Consider the following 25,359-nt stretch of genomic DNA (forward strand, 5'->3'; position numbering starts at 1 on the left):
TCAAAGGAAAGCTGCACAATACCTTCAAAAGATGCGCCTGGGAACCTGAATTTATAACTTTGCTAGACACTAAAAATCATGGACTGAACAGAGACACTGGATTTATGGCTTATTACAACAATCTGTAACCTACTAACCCCACTTCTTTGTCCTATGACTGGAGAGTTGTTAACAGACCACTTCACCTTGAATGGTCTCTTATAATAAGTGTTAAATACTTACACTAAAGAATCTGTTCCACCTTGTATTTAGCTGTGGCACTCTGAGTACATTTCACAGAGCTTGAAAGCTCGTCTCATTCACCAGCAGAAGGTGGTCCAATACAAGATATTGCCTCAGCCACCTTGTCTCTCTTAAGTGCCTAATAAGGCATTTCTAAATCTGAGCAATTAACATGAAGTTGAAATGACAGTGTTTAACGGTGCCTTTTTTGATTTCCTAGCACAATGAGTATAGACGATGACACCCAATGGCTTGAGTGGGTAACGAAGCAGTTTGAAAGCATCGCTGGGGAAGATAAAGAAATTGACTTGGAAGAATTCAAAACTGCTCTGAAAGTGAAAGAGGCAAGATTTTTGGGGCTGGGGGGGAGTTTGGCTGATGATCTGCTGTGTTTCTGTTCAGATAGCCAGACGTGAGCTCAGACTAGAGGTATTATTAGACTTCACCCTTTTGTCAGTAGTTAGTGCAAAACAATACTGGCAGATTAAAATGGGTCTGTGGTCTGTTGTTATCCTGTCTTAATTAGAAAAGTGAAGCTTAAAAATAGAATGGAGGGGCTAATGCAGAAGGGTTACAAAGAGCTTTGATTATCACAGTACTCGTTATATATTGTTAGCAGTGATGGAAACCACAGGCGAAAGACTAGGGCTAAATCTTTAAGTCTTAGGCTACGTCTACACTACCCGCCTGAATCGGCGGGTAGAAATCGAGCTCTCGGGGATTGAATTATCGCGTCTCGTCGGGACGCGACAATCGATCCCCGAATCGACGCTTGTACTCCACCAGCGGAGGTAGGAGTAAGCGCTGTCAACGGGGGAGCCGCGGAGGTCGATTTGCCACCGTCCTCACAGCGGGGTAAGTCAGCTCCGATACGTCGAATTCAGCTACGCTATTTGCGTAGCTGAATTTGCGTATCTTAAATCGACCCCCGCCCCCGTAGTGAGGACGTAGCCTTAGTCTTTTTGTCTGACTAGTTTTTTCATAGATTCATAGATTCTAGGACTGGAAGGGACCTCGAGAGGTCATCGAGTCCAGTCCCCTGCCCACATGGCAGGACCAAATATTGTCTAGACCATCCCTGATAGACATTTATCTAACCTTCTCTTAAATATCTCCAGAGATGGAGATTCCACAACCTCCCTAGGCAATTTATTCCAGTGTTTAACCACCCTGACAGTTAGGAACTTACTTTTGTAAGGTTGCTAATCACCATGATATTCAGCTCTTACTAAGCCAAAATTTCCATTGATGTTAATGGAAGACTTCTGGCTTGGGTTTATAAGGAGTACCCCTTAAATGTTGATGAAAATATTTGTTCTCCTTTCTGTAGTCCTTCTTCGCTGAGAGGTTCTTTGCATTGTTTGATTCTGACGGGAGTGGAACCATTAGTTTAGATGAGTTACTCAAAGCCTTGAACCTTCTCATACATGGAGACGAAACAGACAAGCTAAGATTCCTCTTCCAAGTTTATGATGTAGATGGTAAGATTCTGAAGAATTTACTTACCCCCACTTGTCATTTGGATATCCATGCTGCTGTCCTCCTGAGCATGAGAGTGCTTCCGCCTTCTTAAAGATGGGTGGAGGGAACATGCCATTAGCATATATTTATACGAATCGGACCGCTCAGCTGAAGCCATTGTCTAATATTCTATAGCGCCAGCTTTGTCCTCTTCCAGCACAACATAGACGTCTCCTCCTGAATTAAATCAATCTGGCTGAGAAGTATCCGGAATGGACACTTCTAAACCATCGATCAAGCTCGACTTTGCAATCCATGACTTTTCAATCTTCCCCATCTGTGATGAAGGTCTCAAAAATACCCTTAGAAGGCAGCAATTTAACTAGCCCCAATTGTAAGTTCTACCTCGGTATGTTCTTACCCTAGACAGGAGCCAAGCCATTAGGGCTAGATTCACCAGGGGGACTTACACACCTCACTGCTGCGTTAGGCACCGAAGTCCAAACGTTAGATCATCCGAGCTGCTGCGCTGCTGCCTAAATCCCTATGTCCATTCGTAAAGGCCCCTCGGTACCGCCAACTCTGTCATGGGGCACATGCGCAGCCACCTCAGTCCTTACACCGCCAAGCAGCTCAGCACCTCACTCTCACCTCAGCCCCAGGGGGATTCTCGAACTAGGTCTTCCTTCAGCTATCGCACTTGTGGGGCCTGATCGGGTCGTATGCTCAGAGATCCCCTTAGAGCACATCTAATGGATCAGAGCCCACACAGAATACAGCCAGGGCAGGTGGGTCCCCCCCCCCGCCTTTTACTACATTGCCTGCAGCACTCACCAGGATGTGGGAGACCCAGACTCGAATCCTCACTCTGCTAGAGGTAGAGCAGGGATTTGAACCCAGATCTGCCACCTCCCAGCTGAGTACTCTCACCACTGGATTATGGGGTGACTCCCTCCCAATCTGTCTTGTTGGAGCTGTTCCACTCTGTATAAATAATTAAATATTAATTGGGCCAGAGAGAGAGGGTCTGCCTATGCCGCAATCAGAGGTGTGACAGTGGCATGCATAGCCAACCCCATCAATAGCAGTGAAGCCGCGGCTGCACGGGCTGTACAAGTCCATGCAGGACTCTGGATGTGTATTCAGGTGGCTAGCCCATGCTGCCAGAGCATCATTATTATTGTTATTGGTACAAGCTATGTGAAAGCTAGCTTGGGGATGTCTACACACGCTGCAGTCACACCTCTGATTTCGGTACACAGAGAAAGAGATTCATTAACGGGCTGATTGCACCAATGACTATTTTAATTACTTCTACACAGCATTTAAACACACTCAGTGAAGAACAAGTACTGTCAAAGACAATAAAAAGTATTTTGTTAACAAAAAATATTTGTTCGCAAACATTATTCATAGTGAATGGTTTGATCAAAACCACAGAGGCAGGTTTGAAGCTAGGGATCTGACTCCAAAACATACCTGCCGCAACTTGAAATTTGCAAAAAGGTTTAGTTTTGAGGGTCATGCTTTTTTTGTTTGGTCTAGTATTGAAATTCTGGTACATGTGAAATGTTGGTTTATCTACAGGCTAGGAAAAGTGAAAACATCAGCAAAATAAACGTCCCAGTTCTGCCCTGCCAGTATTTTCTGCTCTGACCTAATTGAGCTTAAAGGATTGGCCACAAAATTAAGAACCAAATCACTTTCCAAGCTAATTTGACTTTACATTTTGCAGCCAGTTAAGCATGTCTGTGTGGATTTCATAATGGTGAACGTTGTCAATCAAAATTGGAATTCACACACTCAGAATAGTTGTTTCACGTAGATCACTCACTACTTAATCTAAATTAAACCAATTTTTTTCCTAATCTATCAACAATTAGCCAACCTTACCCTCGGGGCACAATTTCCCAATGAAAATCCTGAGTTCAAGGAAGGAAGCCTGTTTCTGTATCCAAGGGGAAGATAAAACTAAAAGCACCCAGGGTTTTCATAAACTGGTTCACTAGCTGTTATATATCCTTTTGTTGTCTCGGTAACACAGGAGCAAATGTGTTATTACTTTAATCTGTGTCAGATGTAAATTCTTGCTCACCGTAGGCAGTGGTTCCATTGACCCAGATGAACTGCGCACAGTCCTGAAATCATGTCTGAAGGAGAGTGCAATATCCTTGCCAGAGGAGAAACTGGATGACCTCACGCTGGCTCTTTTTGAGTCAGCCGACAAAGACAACAGTGGCTCCATCACTTTTGAGGAACTCAGGGAGGAACTCGAACGCTTTCCAGAGGTCATGGAGAACTTAACCATAAGGTATTTTATACCTAGTATTTTATCCTTAGTATAATGGCTTTGACAGGCCCCTCTGGGTTCCTAATCAGCGCTGTATATTAGAACTCCATTTTCCTTGTTAGCACCTTGTTCTTCCCCGATTTCACAGGCTCCTTCAATATCATTATTTATGCTCACAGCGGCCTAGCCGCGGATGGGTGCTTTTTATTTTTTCCCTTTGCGATTAAGTGTCCCTCTTCCACGAATCTACCAGACCCTTCCCCATCGGGAGAGCACGAGGCCTGGGATCCCGTCCAAGGCCTGGGGGTGATTTTTGAGAAACGGCACACTTAAAGGAACCTGCATCCCTTCTGTCCACAGCGGGGCTGCTGGAACATTCTCATGGCAAGACGCCCTCCGTGCTGTACTCCAGCTACACAGACTTGGTCTGCTTGAGTCTACTGCTGGCAGCTGCCATCTCGCTGGGAGCTGGCATGTTTTTCTGACACTCGCTTACAGATGCCCAGTGTGAGAAACCGGACACCAGTTTCCGTGCTGCGTCAGTGCTGGACTAACAATCAGAACAGGGCAGTGATGTTTAAAAATGAAGGGCCTAAGGTCCTGCGAGGTGCTGTGAGCATCCCCTGATGAAATTAAGAGCACGATAGCACCTCAGAAATGCTGCTTGTCGTGTGCTTTGAAATGCTCTTCCCGGAGGAGAGGAGGCCAGGAGTGAGTCTTGCCATGTGAACCATCAGAATGTGAAAGGGAGTAAAATAGTGCAGTGTTCTAGACATTACACATCACAACTGACTCTCCTCCTAATCTGTACAATTAAAGGCCCACCGAGAGCCGAGGGTAGCGGTATCTTTCAGGATGGTTCCCCTCTATCAATGGATTCTTCAGTGGAGATGCCTTCAGCATGTGAGGAGCCCCAGGGGATACCTCTCACTCTTATTTCCATAGGGCGAATCTCCTGCTTCCACCTAATCAGCATTAAGTGAGGGACGTTGACCCTTCTCTGGCATTGTGGAATGATGTAGGCACATCATCTCCACCTATTTGGTGTCCTCCTGTTAGTGGCTTCCACCTGCCTTTCCACTTTCTGTGCTTCAAGAAGTTGGGACTTCAGGGTGCCTCCAGCTGTCCATTTATTGTAGGGTCCCACTTCCCACCTTTGCGGCCATTACAGCCCACGGGAAGGAGGGTTTGTGTTCCAGTAACTTTATCCAAATCCTCCTCCACCAATCCTGATTCATCTAGGAGCCAGTAGTGCACTGCATGAGCAGAGCAGCCCAGTCGGTAAACCAAGAGCTCAGGCCAAATGCACCCAGCGTTTATACTGCTTTTACTGCTCTCCATCCATCCAGAGGGTCCCAGAGGTATGTTATGCTCAAGGTGGTGCAAAGGAGGAAGGCCAGCACCAACATGTGGGAGCATGGAGTCATCATCATCATCTTGGCAAATCCCAAAGGGACATGGCCTTCTTGCAAATCTAGTGCCACCCGGCTCGATCTCTGGCAAGATGTTTAAGGTGGTCTGATTGCCAGTGCTGGAGAGAAACCGAATATACAGTCTTGTGGTGCCACTGAAGCTTTTGGTGCCCTCATGGTCACCGGCTGTGTAGCAGCATTCCTTGGTACATACACGCTGGAATTCGTTGGTCTTCCATTCTAATAATATGTCCATACCAGCCAAGCCGCTGAAACCGCTGATGGAGGCGGTTGCTGGGTTTGGCTTTGAATATCCTTGTTGCTGAGCTTGTCCTGCCATTTGACATGGAGCAGGAGCCAACGAGAATTGAACACGTCAATCTGGTGATCTTCAGCCCTCCTCTGCGCCCATGTTTCGTGTCCATACAGCAGAGTTGGTGTAACTGGGCTTCTGTAGATCGGCAGCTTTGTAGCAAACGTGATGTCACGACTTCCCCACAAAGGCCGCTGAAGGGCCCCAAACATGGCAGCCACTGCTGCTATAGAAGCCTCCACCTCTTACAAGCCTCCTCCAGCCCTGTCTGGGACACTGCCCATGTATTTGACAGCTGCCCCCTGCTCGATGACCCATCCGGATGGGTTAATACCGTGCTGGTTGTAAGCTGGAGGCTGTTTGATGGTCTGGCCAGGGACTTAGTTTTATATGGATTATATGGAGGTGTAAAGTCTGGGGGCAGGGAGTGCTGGTTGGGAAAGGAGCTTGCCACGGGCAGAGGTATGCACTGATTCAGGGGCCTGCACCGGCAGGAACGCTATCTGCAGTCGAAACTCAAAGGACAGCATCCTGCAGCTGCTGTCACTGGCACCCCTGGGTGCAGGGCCACCTCCTCCCCCACCTTTCCCAGTGCTCTTCTCACAGCTGCAGAGCGCTGGAGCCGGTTGCTTTGTAACAAACCTCTTCCCTTCACGTTCCCTCCCTTTCCAACAGTGCCGCGAACTGGCTAAAGCCCCCGACAGCCGAACAGAAGAGCCACACGCCGCGCTACTTAACCCCAGCCTACTGGCACAACAACAGGAGCAAGCTGCTCTTCATGGGCGGCTACCTGTGCCTGAATACCCTCCTCTTCACCTTGGCTGCTCTGCGGCACGCGCCTCTCGGGGGCTGGGTCATGGTGGCGAAAGGCTGCGGGCAGTGTCTGAACTTCAACTGCACGTTCCTTGGGGTGAGTCCTGCGCCTCTCCTGGCAGATGGGGACGGTCACACTATGGGAGGGTTCACACAGGGGTCACAAGGGGCTGAGGGTAGTGCTTGCGTGGCAGGCGCTCTAGAAGAGTGAAGCATGGAATCGTAGAAATGTGGGGCTGGAAGGGACCCGGAGAGGTCATCGGGTCCAGCCCTCTGCGCTGAGGCAGGACCAAGCAGACCTAGACCAGCCCTGACAGGAGTTTGTCCAACTTGTTCTTAGAAACCTCCAGTGATGGGGATTCCACCACCGCCCTTGGGAGCCTAATCCAGAGCTTTACTACCCTTATGGTTAGAAAGTTTTTCCTAATAGCCAACCTAAATCTTCCTGGCTGCAGATTAAGCCCATTACTTCTTGTCCTGCCTTCAGTGGCCATGGAGAACAATTGATCACTGTCCTCTTTAGAACAGCCCTTAATGTATTTGCAGACTGTTCTCAGATCTCCCTTCAGACTTCTTTTCTCAAGCCTAAACATGCCCAGTTTTGTTAACCTTTCCTCACAGGTCAGGTTTTCTAAACTGTTGATCATTTTGGTTGCTTTCCTCTGGACTCTCTCCAATTTGTCCACATCCTTCCTTGTATGTGGTGCCCAGAGGTGGATGCCGTACTCCGGCTGAGGCCTCACAAGGGCTGAGTAGAGAAGGGACAATTACCTCCCGTGTCTTACATATGACACTCCTGTAAATACATCCCAGAACGATATTAGTCTTTTTTGCAACTGCCTCACATTGTTGACTCATATTCAATCGGTGATCCACTATAACCCCCAGATTCTTTCCAGCAGTACTTCCACCTGGCCAGTTATTCCCTTCCACCCCACCTGCACTCAGGAAATAGGATTTCTAAGGGAGAGAGGATTCTTGCCGTAATGCTTGCTTTTTCTATGGGGGCATGCAGCAGTTTTGCTTTGCTTCTGTTCAAAAGGGCAAATGTTGGCAATCATTAAGACAAGTACTTTGCCTTTATTGAATTTCATCTTGTTGATTTCAGACTAATTCTCCAATTTGTCAAGGTTGTTTTGAATTCTAATCCTGACCTCCAAAGAGTTTGAAGCCCCTCCCAACTTGGTGTCATCCACAAATTGTATAAGCCTAATCTCTACTCCATTATCCAAGTTATGAATGAAAATATTGACTAGTACCAGACGCAGGACAGACCCTGCAGGACTGCATTCTCGCTACTCCGACCACACTTCAGTTGGAAGAATCATAAGGCATGTCCACACTGGAACTGTAGGCATCATTTCCAGTTTGTGTAGAGCCGTGCTAACGCTAAGGTCTGGTCTACACTTGGGGGGATCGATCTGAGGCCTGGTCTACACTACGACTTTAATTCGGATTTAGCTGCGTTAATCCGAATTAACCCTTCACCCGTCCACACTACAGAGCCAGTTAATTCGAATTAAAGGGCGCTTTAAATCGATTTCTGTACTCCACCTCGACGAACGGAGTAGCGTCAAAATCGATTTTGTTAATTCGAATTAGGGTTAGTGTGGCCGCACACCACCGAATTAATGTGATTAAAATAAATGGGGTAGTGTGGCCGCACACCACCGAATTAATGTGGTTAAAAACCGAATTAATGTGCTTAGTGTGGCCGTGCACAATCGAATTTATACAACCTGTTTCCCAAATTCGAATTATCTAAATTCGGATTAATCCTGTAGTGTAGACATACCCTAAGATACGCAACTTCAGCTACGAGACTAGCGTAGCTGAAGTCGATGTATCTTAGACTGACTTAGAATCACTTACTTCGCGTCCTCGCGGCGCGGGATCGACGGCCGCCGCTCCCCCGTCGACTCCGCTTCCGCCTCTCGCCACGGTGGAGTTCCGGAGTCGACGGCAGAGCGATCGGGGATCGATCCGGCGGGTAGTGTAGACGTACCCTAATGAAGCTAAAAATAGAGCCCTAGGTACATCCTCGGGGCAGGTGCATGGTGTCAGGGAAGGCTAGTTGTCCCGAGGACGTACCTAGGGCTGTCCTGCCACCTCTACAGCTGTGGCAACACTACTATTTTAAGCGCGCTAGCTCGACCAAAGCTAGCATGGTACATCTACCCAAGCTGGGAATTACTCCACCAGCTCCTCTGTAGACACGCCCCAAGTTACCGTGGAACTCACTGGGCCGGCAAAACTGCTCTTTGCCGTGGCAGGAAATGGAATGCGTGGCCGTGTCACTTGCTGGGGAATCAGACCATTGAAGTTAAAAATAAAAAGTTAAAGAATAACAAACAGGAAGAAGGATATGAGCTCTGCGAGAGCAAGTAAAACCAGGACTGGCCTCGCCCCAGAGCAGCCAGCACAGAGACATCCCTCCGGTCTTCTTTAGCTTTTACTCGAAGGTAAAGAGGGGTAGGATGGCCCCACGAGAAGAGCACTGGGCTGGGACTCAGGAGAGTTGGGTTCAAGTCCTGACTGTGACCCTGGGCCAGTCTTTTTACATCTCTGGGCCTCGGTTTGCCCTTCTGTCCTGTCAGGATGATGTTACTCACTCACCTTAGCAAAGAGCTTTGAAGTAAGTGTGTTGGGTGGAGTTAGAGGCGATGATACACGGAGGTCAGACCTGGTTCCTTCTGGCCTTAAACTCTATGGCTCTGTGTCCTGATGGAAAGGGCTGTAACAGCGAGGCGTGACTATCACTGTCGTCCGGTTTTCAAAGGTGCTCATGCTGCGCCGTTGCCTGACGTGGTTGCGAGCTACCTGGGTTGCGAAAGTTTTCCCACTAGACCAAAACGTCATCTTCCACCAGCTCGTGGGGTATGTGGTGGGGGTTCTCACAGCAGTTCACACCGGAGCACATGTGGGGAACTTTGGTGAGTAGTAAACCCTCTGCTTGCCCATACCCCCATGCAATAATTGCTACGATTCTTTTCTTTGCAATACGCTTTGCTCATGCAACCATTCTTCTAACGTACGCTGCAAATCTAAAGAGGAAAACCCATCAATTATTAAAATGGAAAATGCCAACTCCTCTTTAACTCTAAAGAACAACAGCTACTAAAAAACCAAGGATTGAAATCTACATTAAATACAGACTTGATAAAGCAGCATTTCCTAAAGTATGGGGTGCACACTCTGGGGAGGGGGGAATGGGCACATGAAGGACCAGCCAGCAGGGTGCAGACAAACCTCTTCATTGTTCTTCAGGGTCTGAACTTTTATTTAACGAAAAAGTTGGTCTCTATGTGTTATGGTTGCAAAGAAACCGTTCAAAACATAACTCACGGATAACCAATGTAGCCTTGTTCTACCTGAATTAAAGAGATCCTGAGACAATAGCTCTGATACGGGGAACTGCCCTGAGTGTAATTGACGTAGCAACATCTGCCTGAGTCTGCAGAGAGCCTAAAACAATAGCTCTGAGGTGTGATTTGCCCCGGTCATTTTGGATATCAATAATAAAGCTTCTTTAAATGTCAGCCTTTTTAACTATTTAACAGCACATCAAAGGATGTAAGAAAAGAGAGGAAGAATTGTAAAGCTTGCTCCAGCATGTCCTGAAGTAGAGGGGGGTTCTAAGGACTATCCGGGGGAGGGCATGGGGGGCATAGAAGATATATACATTTAACAAGAGCAGGCCTTTAATGAGATACGGTGAGACTGAAGGGACAAAATTGATTCCATATTCCTAAAGGGGGAGGGGGGTCAGCTTTCAAAAGTTTGGGGAGCAATGGATTTAAGGCAGGTGTCGCTTGTAAGATCAGCTCAGCATTTTACTTTCACTCTTCCCATTGCTAATAATTGTGTAAGGTTTCAACTAAGGTAGAAGTGTATGTGAGACAGGAAGGGATTGGAGCTGTACGTAATCCACTGGTTCATTGTGCGTTGTCCCCCTCTAGTGGCTTCCCCTGATATGAGGTTAAGAGCTTTCTACTGTTACCAGCTAATGGAGTTTCTCTTTAGCTCAAGTGCTCAAGGTTTTGGGTTCAGTCCCTGCTGACAACCCATGTTTGGAGCGAGTTGTGGAATATGATCCTGCTTTAGGACAAATCAGTCAGAAATCCTGACTTCAACTTCCTCTGATTTATAAGGGCACCCCTGAGGTACTTTGTGGGAGGGTGGGGTGTAGTTTTTTTTTTTTTTGCATAAACAATATATTTTATTAAAAAATACAAAGAAAGGAGACATGATTGCGACTGGAATGCTGGCTCCAAGACAAAGAAAACAGGTTTAGTGCCATGGGGTCCCAGGACCACAACCCAGTAAGGCAAAGGATTGTTTTGTATTCCATTGCCCTCCAAGCTTTTTTTGGTCAAAGAAGGGTTAATATTACTCTATGGGAGACCTGGGTACATGGGCCCTTGTTGTTGTCATCATTCTGTATCTCTGAGTTACACTGCATCCGAGGTGTGCGTGGCATTTTACAGACAAATCAACAGATCAGGGACCGCAGCTCCGAGGAGTTCATGGCCACATTGGGACGCCCAGTATCCCCTTGTTGATCCCGTACTCCTTGTGGAAAGCGCTAATCCCCGTGGCCGCTGCTGCTCCGCAGCCCCATGTTTCTCTGTGTTTAGTCAGGCTGACGCAGACCCGGGATCGCCCCGCGCTTTGGGAATATCTGTTCACCACTCGGCCCGGGATTGGCTGGGTTCACGGGAGCGCCTCGATCACTGGGATTGCACTGCAGCTGCTCATCTGCGTGATGCTCGTGTGCTCCAGCACCTTTGTCCGGAAGAGCGGCCACTTTGAGGTACTCCCCAGCTGCACCTGCAAGTGGGGTTTGGTTTTGCTTGTTCCCCCTTCGTTACAGCGCAGTCATATATGCCCCAGTGTCTCCCATTCTGCCTCCCTTTTCTGCCAGGGTCATTTTCATGCATTTCTTTCCACGGCGATTCCAGTCGCAGCACGAGGATAACGTGTTAGTCCCTCTCCATGCGGAACTGAGTAAACTGGTAGCTGATCTTAGAGGTTCATTTAACTGCAGCCCATGCAGCCAAACTCCTACGTAGAAAGACAACAGGAAAAACCTGCTCACAAGGGCAGGGGGTGGGTGGGGGACAAAGCACTTTAATGAGTTAAGAAATAAAACCCAGCAATTCAGACAAACTCAGGTAATGACATCCCTCGCAAGGCCAAGTTGAGAACTCTCATCCAGTGACGCTTCTCCCACTGCATGGGGGCGGTTCGTGCAGGAACTGGCTCCTTGTCTGCAAAGCCACCCAACGCAGATGGGCGTTCAGGGCTTAAGGGGCGTACAAGGGCTTTGCTTTACTCTGTGCCTGGCACCAATTTGCTGTGCACAACAACCAGATCTTCACAGAGCCCTGCTCAGACTCTCCGTCTGGGAAGCACGGCCCCCAGTACCACAGAGGTAGGGTGCCCTCTCTTCCACGGGGGCCTGTGTGATAACATGGTCCCTAGGCTTATTTGCCTGTTCAGGTGAAATGGAGGAATGTTGAGACTTGCAATAGGGCCTCAGTTACTCCTCTCAATTACACCTGTATAAATCCAGGGGCCTCTTGGGGCAGGTTCTGACCTCAGTTACTCTTGTGTTGGCCAGGAATGGCAACGCTGAAGTGCCTGGAGGTTCCCCATTGACACCAGTATAACGGAGAGCTACATCTGGCCCCCTACTGCTAAGAATGACTCGTTTTCCAGACCTGTCCACGGCTGTTGTTGGCTGGGCTGGAAAGCCGAGATGGAGCTTACTGTATCTAGTGCCTAGAAATAACGATGAAAAGAAATGATGGAAAACTAGTGACACTTTACCTGAACTACAGCCACAATTGGGCTTCATCTTTTGCCACCACTGCCCTCATTAGTCTCTCTTACTGTTCATCACCGACGACAGGCCAGTATCCCCAGTGATCCGTTATTGTTGTGACCTGCAGGTCTTCTACTGGACTCATCTGTCCTACATCTCCATCTGGGCTTTGTTAGTCCTTCATGGGCCTAATTTTTGGAAGTGGTTTGTGGTTCCTGGATTTCTGTTCGTGGTGGAGAAGACAATTGGCATTGCTGTGTCACACATCGGGGGGCTGTACATTGTGGAAATCAACCTCCTGCCATCGAAGGTTTGTTCCCAAAGTGATCCAAGGATGCCCACTTACGAGAATACGTTTTAAAAATACTGCTGGTGCTGGGGGGAGATGTGAAATAAAGAATTGGAAATCGAGCTTACGGGGGTCCATTCCTAGCTCTGCCGCTGACTTGCTGCATGACCTTGGGGAAGTCGCTTCACCCCTCTTTGCCTCACTTTCCTATTCCCTAAAATGAGGATAAAAATCCTCGCCCCACTTCACAGGAGCGCTTTTGGCGTTTGTAAAGTGCTTTGCGATTCTGGTGAAAAGCACTGTATAATAACAACTATTCTTATGTGACCCAGGGGAAAAGGAAGGAAAAGTGAGACAAAAGAGGTATTAAAAAGACAAACTCAGATGATTGTCTACTGCAGGGATAGGCAACCTATGGCACGTGTGCCGAAGGCGGCACGTGAGCTGATTTTCAGTGGCACTCACACTGCCCTGATCCTGGCCACTGGTCCGGGGGGCTCTGCATTTTAATTTTAAATGAAGCTTCTTAAACATTTGAAAAACCTTATTTACTTGACATACAACAATAGTTTAGTTATATATTATAGACTTATAGAAAGAGACCTTCTAAAAACGTTAAAATGTATGACTGGCAGGCGAAACCTTAAATTAGAGTGAATAAATGAAGACTTGGCACACCACTTCTGAAAGGTTGCCGACCCCCGGTCTACTGTGTATTATGGCAGCGTGCTGGAATGGCAGCATTCCATAGACTCATGGAAGTTAGAAATGGCAATGCTCAAATAGGGAGGCAGTGTGGCATAGTAGGTAAAGCACCAGCATGGGACTCAGGAGATTTGGATTCAATTCCTGTCTCTATTCGCCAGACACTGGGCAAGTTTCTGTGCCTCAGTTTCTCCTCTGTAACATGTGGCTACTGATCCTCTTTGTAAAGTGATTTGAGATCAGCTGCTAAGAGCTAGGGGTTATTATTCTTTCATCTGGTGCAAGAGTGGTCCTTATGTTATATAGCCCAGAGCATTAATTAATCTATTTTAAGTGTCTAAAGAGTTGCCCCCCACCCCTTCTTTTGGGTCACTGCTGCACAAGCCAATGTGAAAAGCACAACAAATGGCACAGAATCATGGTTTAGTATTTGGCCAGTCAAGACATTCTCTTGAGCTGCATCTTGACTTGTCTGATAACGAAACAATCTGTGTGATGCAATCCTCTGTCAGCATTAATAGGACCTTTTCAGCAAACATTGACACAAAGGCCAGTGCCTGGGCACCCATTCCTAGAGGCCTCTCCATGGAAGCAGGCTTGGAGCAGATATAGGTCCCATCTCTGCAGTTGAGAGGGCCTGGCTGTGCCAACAGAGAGGTAGCTAGACATCTGCATGCTGTAAAATATGCCCACAATTATTTGCATGCTCAAAACTGCAGGCACAAAATTGGAGGCTGTTGTGCTCTGGAGAAGCGATGTCAGTGGAAAAGGCTTAGAATAACGTACAGTCTGCAGGGTTTTCCGATGTGCAGAGAGATTCTCTACCTCTCGGCTTTTCATTTCAATCAAGGTGACTCATCTTGTGATTAAGAGACCACAGTTTTTCCACTACAAGCCTGGAGACTACGTTTACCTGAATATCCCAGCGATTGCGAAGTACGAGTGGCATCCTTTCACCATTAGCAGCGCTCCTGAACAACAAGGTATGTGGTTATACTGGACACCAGAACTGCGCCATTTTGCTATTTAATCCAAATGGTTACTTACAAAAAGGCTAGAATGATAAAATAGCAGATAGAGACCATTTGGTATGGTGCAGTGAGATTTTGCAGCACACAGGCTACATTTGAAGCAACTGATTCAATATCCAAGAATCATTTAATTAGGCGCTCTAGCTGTGGCATGCCGAGAAGCAGGTGTGTTGTTGTTTTTTTAAATCACATGAGAAAGGGAGCTCTTTGCCAGTCTGGTGTCTGGTTTCCCTGTGCTGAGCTGGGACTTGTATTCCACCTCATCTTCTTCGCCCAGCAGACGCGAGCTCCACACTTCTGGAAGGAGAAGCAGACGGGCATAACTTCACAGCAGCTGCCTCCGACCTCTGCTTCCCCTGTCCCTGCTAAAAGGGAACATTTCCACCTGCCCTGCAGCTCTGCCCTTCCCCCTTGTGAGGAATCATGGGACATGTGGCTTCTCTGAGCAAAATCAAAGACAAAACAACTGTCTCCTCCAAATCACTTCTTTCCCTGCAATTAGAGAAGCACTGCTGTGTATTCCGTGCTCAGAAAGGGGCTGACTATCTTAGGGATAACATGGCTCATCTGATGTACGGATCCTGCGACTGCAGCTGATATATTGGATGACTGACCTAATTGAAATGGCCAGAGCATTTATTTGGTTAGCTTTCCTTAGCAGCCTTGTTACTCCTCTGGCGTTTCTGAAAGCCTGGAATTCAGCCTTCATTTAAATGCTGAGCCAAAATCTGTTCTCCATGAAGTCCAGGGTAACTGCACTGGACTTCATAGAACTTCCTCTAGATTTTCACTGGGCTAACTGAGACAAGAACTCGGCCTGTTGATTTAAAAATGTATCACTCTGCTTCTTGCCTGGAGAAAGTTTCAGTCCAGCTGTATGATTCCCTCATCAGAATATTTATACAAGGCTCTTTCTTATTTCACCGTCGTCTGCCTTCATTTCACAGATACCATCTGGCTGCATATAAGATCACGAGGACAATGGACCAACAGACTCTATGAATATTTCAGGTGGCTTGAACCACTCAGCCAGGAGCCCAAACGGCTAATGAGAAATCTAAGAAAGCAGAGGGACCACAAATGGACCCAGGTTTGTCATGGACGGGGATTATTTTTATGAATCACTTTCTGTAGTTTAAAATCGGAGTGCCTTTAGTTTGCTTTTCTGTGAAATGCGTTAGGGTACCATAGTCCCTGCTGCTGCCACTAGGCGGTGCCAGTTGGGGATGGGAGAGGGGCCCTGCCTGTATTTATCCTGGCACATTGCCCTGTGCGGAGGCTGTTCATTTCTTCCTGTTGAGGACACCCAAACAAGGACGAATATTCTGTTGCTACAAGGAACCTACAAGCCCGTTGCTTGTGGAATCAGAAACGTCTGGGTTTCTCAGGCTGATGTCCTAGTACCAGACAAACAGAGGGCTCTGCTAGCTCATTAAAACACGCCACAGAGTTCAGTATCGGATGCTTCTCCTGGGACAGTCACCGCTCCGTTTCGGATTGGAATTGTGTGTCTTCCCGTAGAGTGATTCCTACTTCCTGTTTCCCAAACAGCATGTGTGCTGTAGGTCCGATCTGGGCTTCTGGGTACATACAAGAAGTGTGCAGCAGAGGGATAGGGCTGTAAAGCATTTCCGGGCTGAGGTTGGCGTCCCCCACACTGCTCTCTCATGGGGATTTTCTATCTATTCTTTATGGGTTTGCTGATTTTCCCTAATCGAAAATAAAAACCATCCAGCTGGAAAGTGAATTACATGCTCGTGGTGACTGGAAAGCAGCACAGTGATACTGAAACCTGAAACAAACAGATCAGGCCATTATCTGAAAGGCCTAATAATAATCCCTTGCTCTTACACAGTGCTTCTTCATCAGCAGCTAGCGCAGTGCATTACAAAGGAGGGCGGTACCATTCTCCCCATTTTGCAGCAGGGGAAACAGAGGCACAGTGGGATGAAGTGACTTGCCCAAGATCACCCAGCAGGCCAGTGGCAGAGCTGGGCACAGAGCCCAGGTCTCCAGCATCCCAGTGCAGTGCTCTAGCCGTTAGGAAACACTCCCTCTAGAAAAAATAAGACAGACCCTAGGCTGGCGCAAATCTGCAGAGCTCCACTGACTTGAATGGAGCGACACCAGTTTACACGAGCTCAGGATCTGGTTCTATATCTCCCTGCTGTCCAATCCTCACGACATTCTGCTGCCCACGTGGCATCAGATTTGTGCATGTAAGAAAAGCAGGAAGATCTGTGTCCTGGACGTTGTCCCCTGTAATATGGGTAGTAAGAAAGGAGGTCAGAATGCCCAACAATTTCATGTCTAGTGACAGTTCATGACATTGTTGGGCATTCTCACCTCCTTTCTCACTAGCACATGGCCCAACACATTTTTTAACCCTCATTAGAGTTGCTTTCTGCCCTGGGGCCTAAGCAGAGAAGCCCTGGATGGATCGAATAGCTCCTTTCAATAAAGAGACGAAAGTTTCATCTAGCTCAGTGACATGGCTCACAGTGTTTTCTTTGAATTTGGCTCTAGGGACAGCTTTTCCGCTCATCTGGTTCAGAGGTGTCCGTGGCCACCAGTAAGGATGAAACAATTGAACTGACATCTTACAAAGCCGCCAGGTACCCTGACCCTGAACCTGCTGACATCACCGTCACCAGAAGGGATGAAGAAGAGAGCCTACACGCCAGAGAAGTAAAGGCCGTTCATTTGTTGGCTAGACAACTTACCATTGATTACATGCTTCCAGCGCTACTGGGTTCAGGCGGCTCTGCATCAGCCTCATCTGGGCTGCGTCTGGATGGCATGAATGAGCCCTTTTAGGAAAGGCGTCGATGAGTAAGAGGAGAGGACCGTGTAAATGCTGGCCATTGGGGGCCTGCATTCAGGAATCAATAGGACTGGTCAAACCTTTCCACCAACTATTTTTTTTGATAGAAAATTGGGTTTTTGACTTAAATTTTTTTTTGCTAAAATGATCTGTTTTGGTTGAAAATTTTTATTTTACATTGAAAAACTGGATATCCAAAAAATCCCGTGTCTTTGGTTTTTGGCCACAAAAAGTAAAACGGTTGATGTGGAATTGCCTCCCGGGGGGTTACAGTTTGGGTGTCTCGTATCCCCATTCTCCACTCTGGGCTGGGTTCCATAGCCAGACTACAGCTACCATGCACTGTCATGCATGTGATGGCTCAGCAAGAGGGGAAACCATGGTGCATCCTGGGTGATGTAGTCCAAGTTGTACTGAGCGGTAGGTAAGGCTCCAATCCTGCAACCCTACACATGTTTAATTTTAAGCCTCTGACTATTCCCATTGACTTCAGTGTGACTTTTTATGTGTTTACTGTTAAAACACATACATAAGTGTGATCTGGATGAAGACCCAAATCATGACATCTCTGATGGGTGGACACATACAATTCCCATTGACATTCACCTTTTGTCCTTTGTAGAGAAAATACACAGGAAGACACTGGATGATGTTTGTGCTTTTCATCAGTGTTTGCTACTGTGGCTTAATAATGAATTTCTTATTGTGAATTTTAGAAAAGATTCCTCTACAAAGCTGAAATGTGTAGTAATACAGTAGTCGCTAGTGGACCAGTTTAGACAGACAAGGAATAGAAAGGAAGTTGTTTTAAAATCAGCAAAGATTCACACTCTCTTTTTAAAGGGAAAAAAAAAGCAAAATTAGATATAAATCATACTAATGTTAGGAAGTTGGAGAACCACGTTTACTGGCTTTTATCATCTGATATGAAAAGCTCTCAGGATATTGATTCTGTCACAGCTGAAGGAGTAGTCATTACAGATAAAGAATTTATATGCACCATTTTTAATGAGTTTCTCTCCCTGTTGCTGTTGAACTATTATCTTTTCTCTCAGTTAGCAGAGAACCTCCTACCATTGTCAATCTGATCAAAATTCTTGTACATCTCTTATTCCCTCCCATGCCCTACTAACGCATGATTTGTGGGAATTTGAATAATTACATTTTTGAATCAACCTTTGATTCAATTACAATCTGGATAATTTACACAGACATCTTGGGTGAGATTTAATGCCTTTGAAAATCTTCCCCCTAAACATATGGGCCTTCCCATTTTGGATAATGATAATTTTTATTAACGTGAACTGTAAATGGAAAACCTTTACTTTATGTTGCCCCGCTCTGAAGAATGGGTATATGGCCACCTACCTTGAAAGTGACTCTTGCAGCGCTAAAATCATATTGTGTTTGACTTATTCCTGGTGCAATGAGTAGGTCAGGAATGATATAACCCAGATGAATGTCTCCGCCAATCTGGAAAATCTGGAAAGAAGTCGATAAGTATGACCGGGAGATCTATGGGTGACTTTAATACTCAGAGTAAGAGTGACTTTAATACTCAAGATGGAATACATTCTGAGAACAATGTCATCTGCTTGACTATTGGTAACATTGTTTTCTTGACGTAACAGGTTTCTGCCAAGCTGAGTGAGAATCACAGAGTTTGTAATATCAAGGTAAGAGTCTCCTTTGCATGGCTGGTTAAAGCGCCTCCCCTGCAGTTGGCTCTGGGCAAACAGACCCCAGAGCCAGTTGCAGGATCATTGACTCATAGACTTGAAGGTCAGAAGGGACCATCATGATCATCTAGTCTGGCCTCCTGCACATCACAGGCCACAGAACTTCACCCACCTGCTATAGACCTCTAACCTCTGGCTGAGTTACTGAAGTCCTCAAATCATGGTTTAAAGACTTCAAGTTACAGAGAATCCACCATTTACACTAGTTTAAACCTACAAGTGACCCATGACCCAAGGTTAAAACCCCCCAGAGCTCTGCCAATCTGACCTGGGAGAAAATTCCTTCCCGACCCCAAATATGCTGATCAGTTAGACCCTGAGCACGTGGGCAAGACCCACCAGCCAGACAGGGCAGTAGGACTCTGGCCTGTAAGTCCTTTCTGTTGTAAGTAGTCCTTACGTGCGCAAGCAGTGCCACTCCGGGGCTAAAGTAAAACTCATTCCCTCAGGTTCCCCTCCTTGTTCACCTGACTATGGGCCCCACCATCCCTAGACATTGTGGTGCCCTACGCAGCCCTCCCGCGGGTGGGGGGGGCTGCGCCCAAGGTCTGTTGGGAGCAGGAGCGGGCTTGGGGGGAAGGGGGGAAACCGCCCCCTAGCATGAGCCGGCAGCATGGAGCAGGCTGGGGCCGGGTCGCTCCACTTCCTGACGCCCGGTGAGTGCAGGGCGCACCCGACCCCGACCCCTGCTGCAGTCCTCAGGGGAAGGGGTGGAGTGGGGGTGGGGCTGGGGCAGAACAAGGGTGGGGGCTTTGGGGAAGAGGGGGTGGGGGCAGAGCAGGGGCGGGGGCAGCTTTCCTGGCTGGCTGGCCACTGGAGCAGCACGCAGCTGCGTAGGGCACCAGGAAAATTGGGGCAATTTGGTGCCCCAAATTTCCTGGTGCCCTTCGCAGCTGCATAGTTTGCGTATGGGTAAGGACGGCCCTGGTGTGGGGTGTGACTGGGCTGGTGCCGGAGCACTTTCCTGGCCCTGCGTCTACACCAAACAGAGAAAGCGCAGCTGTTTCTGGCTGAAAAGTCAACCTAACAATTGCTTTGCAATGTTTTGAGTTGATTGTTTTCTCCCTGAATTTTTGGGCAGGTGGAGAACCCACCAGAAAGCTTCTTGTGTCCATCTTTTCCGCCAGCAATGCTGAGCTGAAGTGATATTAAATCTCACCATTACAGCTCTGTTAGCTCATGTGATGCGGCCAGACTGGACGCAGCCTAAACCGCCAGGCTGGAAATAAGAGAAATAATTAAAACGACTGAAACATTTTTTCAGAAAAAAATCCTGGGCCAGATCCCCAGCGGGTGTAAAACAGCAAAGCTCCACTGGAGCCCACGGAGTTACAGTGATGGGCATAGGCTGAGAACGGAGCTCCCCGACTTGCCTACCTTACACGAAGGTGCAGGAGCACAATGGCCAGGATTGTCAGACAGGGTTAGCACCCGCATCAACGCCAGACTTTCACAGCAATCTCAGCTAGGCCCTCAAAGAAATGACCACGTTGGGTGCTGAGCACTTGCCTTGTGGTTCATAGAGTCATCCACTTCCATTAAAGGCAGAGAAGCTCCATTAAGATGCTGATCTTCAATCCTGAATCCCCTATTGAGCTCAGGGGGTGTTTTGGCTGTGCAAAGAATGCAGGGTGAGACCCTAGGCTGTTACCTGTCCCCCTGCCAGTGCAGGGTTATCTTAGATAAAAAAAATAATGAGAAGCGTCTCTGTGAAACTGAAGCAAATGTATCTTGTGTGGCTCCAAACTGCAGCCTTTCTTCTCTCTTAGTGCTATATTGACGGCCCCTATGGGACACCTACGCGAAGGATCTTCACCTCGGAACATGCTGTGCTGGTAGGCGCTGGAATCGGCATTACTCCCTTTGCTTCTATCTTGCAGAGCATCATGTACAGGTTGGCATTGTACCTCCTTAAGGCTTTGTAAGTAGAATAAATACTAACCCACAGAGGCGGAATTTTTCTTCCATTGCCAAATAAAAGCCACGCAGTGATTTCAAGATTCATGCTACGTGTTACGTTCAGGGTCAGTTCTTTTCTAGCTGATCTAGACCTCATCGCCATATTAGCTGGACACTATTCCTGGTTCTCCCACTGGACTGCTGGGTGACCTTTTACAAGTCACCTCTGCCTCGGTGCCTCAGTTTCCCCATCTGTAAAATGAGGATAATGATCTGATGTCCTTTGGAAAGCGCTTTGAGATCTGTGGGCAAACAATGCTATGTAAGAGCTAGGTATTGTTAGCTGAGGAGTTTACTATCATTGACTGGATTTTAACCTCACAAGGGCCCTGCTGAGGTAGGGAACTGCTATTATCTCCATTTTGAAGATGGGAACTGAGGCCCAGCGTAGATCAAATGACTCACCTGAGGTCAGACACAAAGGTTGTGGCTGAGCCAGTGATCTCTCCACTAGATCGTCCTTTCTCCCTGACATTAAGGACTTTGTCCTTACAGGTGGGTAAAAAGATGTTCCTAAAACCAAATTCATCCTTCCAAACGGACAGACACTACACTGAAGATTGACACCCAAACAGAAAGTTTGCAAAGAAGCTGGATAAGGGTATTTTCTAGAGCTGGTCAAAAAAGGTGAACACTAGAAAAAAATTGTTGAAATTTAGAATTTTGGAAAAACGTGGCCCAGCTCTAATGACTTTCTAATGAGAGTTTTCACTCCTGAGAGCGGGGGGCGGGGTGTGTGTGCTAAAGAGCTGACATGACAGTGCTGGTTACCACACGTGGGTTGTGTTGCATTCTTCTAGGTATCGCATGAGAAAACCAAACGATCCCCGCCGTGGCTATTCATGGGGTGAGAGCCTCAAGGATGATGAAATGAAGCTTAGGAAGGTGAGCTCCTACTTCTAAGGATAACTCAAAACTTCCCATCGACGACCTGAGACTGCTGGTAGTAAATATCTGACGGAATTCCTGTGAGCTGCTCTGTGCACAAGCTCCTGGGCAGAGCAACTTCCCGGATCAGGGCCCAATATTGTGCTGCACTGATGTAGCTGCGCTGCTGTAGCAGTTCTAGTAAAGACGCTCTAGGCTGATGGGAGAGAGCTCTCTCGTCAGCATAATAAATCCACCTCCGCGAGAGATGGTAGCTGTGTCGTAGCCCTGTCCATATTGGTGCTTAGATCGGTGCAACTTACGTTGCTGGGGGCGGGGAGTGGCTTATTCACACCTCTGAGTGATGTAAGTTTATACCAAAGTTAGTGGTAGTGTAGACCTGGCCTCAGGCTGAGACTTATAATGCCCCATTTAAGTCAAGAGGGGCTAATGTACTTTTGGAAGTGCTGCAGTTGATTATAATAGGGATGCCAACAGATTCATAATGAAACCATTGGCACCTATGTCGTAACTGTAACAATAATGTAAGGGGTATAAACCATCCAATCATTTATAGGGTTTTGGGTTCTTCGATGCACCTCTGCCAAGAGGTCTCCAGACCCTTGTCCTGCACTCAGAGACATCCTTCTAAATAATAAATGCACAAACACCACTCCCCTAGAGCTATGTTCACGGCATACAGACAGAGGCATTATATAGAAACATAAAATACTCTTTCTGGAAGGTTACAATGTAACACAACTTTATTTCTTAGAATCCAGAACAGAGAGAGACAAAGCAGGCTGCTCCCTAAGGCAGAGAGGACAGTTTACCCCACCTTGCTCTAGGCTGGTTGTTTGCAGACTGACTGCTGCTCCCAGATTGCATGCCTCCCTATAGACCCCTCGTGCCTGCAAGCAGTAGCAGGGAAACCCCTGAAAATTAAAAACGATAGTTTACAATTTTAATACAGGTTTGAATACACCACTCCCCCAGGCAATGGGTCTGACCTCAGCTGGCATAAGTTGGCATAGCCCCAGTAGAGTAAGTGAAGCTACATTGATTTGCTCAGGCTGAACTGGCCCAATCTGTGGGACTCTGGAGCTGCCTGCTAACCATCCTGCTCCTTCACCAGATCCCATGGCGATGAACATGGTATAAAGACCCAGGCAGAGACAGAATTAGAACCTGTCCCAAGCCTGTCTGTCCCTTGTCTATTGTGACCGAGAGCCGCTGGGGACTGGGGCCTTGTCGCTTTGCCAGTCTGGGGGCTCTAAAAGGCACAAACACCAACAGGCCAACTGATACATAGTTTGGTATGAAACTGTGTGGCTCCCTAGCACCAAAGCAAAGATCGTGCTTTCAGGTTGACTTCATCTGGATCAACCGAGACCAGAAGTCCTTTGAGTGGTTTGTCAGCCTGCTCACTAAGCTGGAAATGGACCAGGCTGATGAGGAACCGGAAGGTAAGTGGAAGCCAAGCGGCTCTAGTGAATCCTCCCCCCCCACCCATTCCGATGGGCATGTGTGAATGCTATTGACCTCAGCCCCGCAGCAGAGTGCAAGTGTCTTTAGTACCCTGTTTCCCCGAAAATAAGACAGTGTCTTATATTAATTTTTGCTCCCAAAGATGCGCTAGGTCTTATTTTCAGGGGAGGTCTTATTTTTCCTGGAGCTTCGGGGCCTTATATTCCGGGGTGACCTTATTAGCGGGGAGGTCTTATTTTCGGGGGATGCCTTATATTACAGCGAGAGGCAAAACTGGAAGTAGGTCTTATTTTCAGAGGATGTCTTACTTTCGGGGAAACACGGTAACACAGTAGAATGTTGCATTGTCCCTATTGTCATGGGATAGGCCCATCTGCAAATACAGGAAAAGAGGCAGCTGGAGGAGGGGGGGATTTGTGAGCTGCAACCATTGTGTCCCAATCCTGGCTCCATCAAAGCCCACTGAGGCTACGCTCCACAGGCACTCGGCGGGTCCTTACAAGGGGGGCACTCCTGGGCCAGACTTAAGTGTGGCCCAGGTACCCTTGGTCTGAATGCTGCCACCGCACTTCTTCCCCTGCTTGGACTGCCCCACTCCTGGCAGGAGAACTCTGTGCGAATGGTTGGGTGGGAAGCCTCAGTGCCTTGGGCACCGGCACCAAATAATCCGGCTTTGCTACTTCGTGCTACAGCTGCTGCGGCTCTTCTGATACCGTGTCCCGACCACATGCAGTCCACACTTCCAGAGGTAGCACCTTCTCGCCACGAGCAACACGAGGAAGATACAGTCGGGGGGTCTGTGAATTGGTGGGAGACTCTCCTACCTGGAGGAGGGGGCCTAGAACATCGGGCTGGTGTATAGACCAAAAGAGAGTCTGTCCGGTTGAAGTGCCATGTTGTTCCACCTATTTTCCCAGGGACAGGTGGTCTCCTAGCTGAGGTTTTGGTGGCAATGTGTTTTGAGCCTGCCTCGGTCAGTAATTCTGCATTAACAAACTGAACTCCAGATGCTCAGCGGTCACTTTGCTTTTCCCTTAAATGTACAGGCCGTTTTCTAGAGATGCACATGTACATGACTTCAGCTCTTAGTAAGAACGATATGAAGGCTATTGGTCTGCAGATGGCTTTAGATCTGCTGGCTAAGAAGGAAAAGAGAGACTCTATCACAGGACTGAGGACCAGAACCCAACCAGGCCGCCCTGACTGGAACAAGGTAACGATCCTTGAAACCCAATTAATAAACTGCTTCTGCGGGCACCCACCACCAGCACCCTGAGCAGGGTAATGCTGGAGTAACTCCAGAGTAGTCAGTGGGGTGTGTGAATTTACAATGGTGTCAGTGTGCTCAGTCTGGCACTCCAGGCCCAACCTCTGCCTCCTCAACCAGGCAGGTTCCTCTTAGAGTCAACGGGAGCTTTGCTTGAGCACGGAGCTGAAAATGATGCCTGAGGAGTCAGGGTTTCTGGTGGCTTTTCAAGTGGGAACTCTATGGGACTTCTTTGATGGAAGCTTCAAGTTTCATGTCTACTGTTTAAGGCTACATTACATCGTCACCTTATCCATGCCCAGGAAACAAGCCACCCTCCCTAGCAATTGTTAACGGCCACCCATGAAAAGAACCTCCCTAGGTGGTGCTTTGTGCCACCTGCTTAGCTTTGCGGTGGAAGAGAGCTAGTGAACCAAGGGCACGTTAATGGTGTTCACACGAGATGTTAAAACAGACCTCACCTTGTTCTTTTCTTCTCTCTGCTTTCGTTCCGTGTCAGGTGTTCCACAAGATGGCAGAGGAAAATAAAGGGAAAGTCCAAGTCTTCTTCTGCGGGTCTCCAGCTCTTGCCAAGGTAGTCAAGGCTCACTGTGAACACTTCAACTTCAGATTTTTCAAAGAAAATTTTTAATAAACTCTTTCTGTCCGTCGCTGCCTTTCTCCATAGCCTGGAGAGAGGTGTTTAGAATTCCCTTCCTGCAGGTGATTTAAAGTGTAGTGTAGGTGTTTGCTTCTGTAATTGCTGGCGCATGCATCATACTTACAAGAGAGCTTTCTTTACCTTCCTCTCTGATTGTATGTGGGGAAATGTACTGTGTTTGCCCAAAGCATGGTCTAAACATGCTCCATAAA

General features: G+C 47.6%; 1 protein-coding gene across 1 annotated transcript; it reads left to right on the forward strand.

Annotated features, from left to right (window-relative positions):
* The first annotated feature begins 446 nt into the window (after window positions 1-446).
* Window positions 447-25,138, forward strand: NOX5 (NADPH oxidase 5). Its single transcript, XM_026648564.1, has 15 exons — window positions 447-566; window positions 1,553-1,703; window positions 3,784-3,994; window positions 6,374-6,608; window positions 9,291-9,444; window positions 11,149-11,324; window positions 12,466-12,648; window positions 14,183-14,315; window positions 15,311-15,453; window positions 18,819-18,863; window positions 20,696-20,820; window positions 21,686-21,770; window positions 23,119-23,218; window positions 24,287-24,453; window positions 25,007-25,138. Exons 1-15 carry the CDS (start codon window positions 447-449, stop codon window positions 25,136-25,138), a joined length of 2,160 nt encoding a protein of 719 aa, XP_026504349.1.
* The last annotated feature ends 221 nt before the right edge of the window (window positions 25,139-25,359 follow it).

Source organism: Terrapene carolina, unplaced genomic scaffold, assembly GCF_002925995.2.
Source record: "Terrapene carolina triunguis isolate 2854851 unplaced genomic scaffold, T_m_triunguis-2.0 Scaffold67, whole genome shotgun sequence".
NCBI classification, from domain to species: Eukaryota; Metazoa; Chordata; order Testudines; family Emydidae; genus Terrapene; species Terrapene triunguis.

Coding starts and splice junctions, on each gene's coding strand:
- NOX5 (XM_026648564.1), top strand. CDS start 447: ATGAGTATAGACGATGACACCCAATGGCTTGAGTGGGTAACGAAGCAG. Junction 18,864..20,695: donor ACAGAGTTTGTAATATCAAG/GTAAGAGTCTCC, acceptor CTTCTCTCTTAG/TGCTATATTGACGGCCCCTA. Junction 20,821..21,685: donor TTGCAGAGCATCATGTACAG/GTTGGCATTGTA, acceptor GCATTCTTCTAG/GTATCGCATGAGAAAACCAA.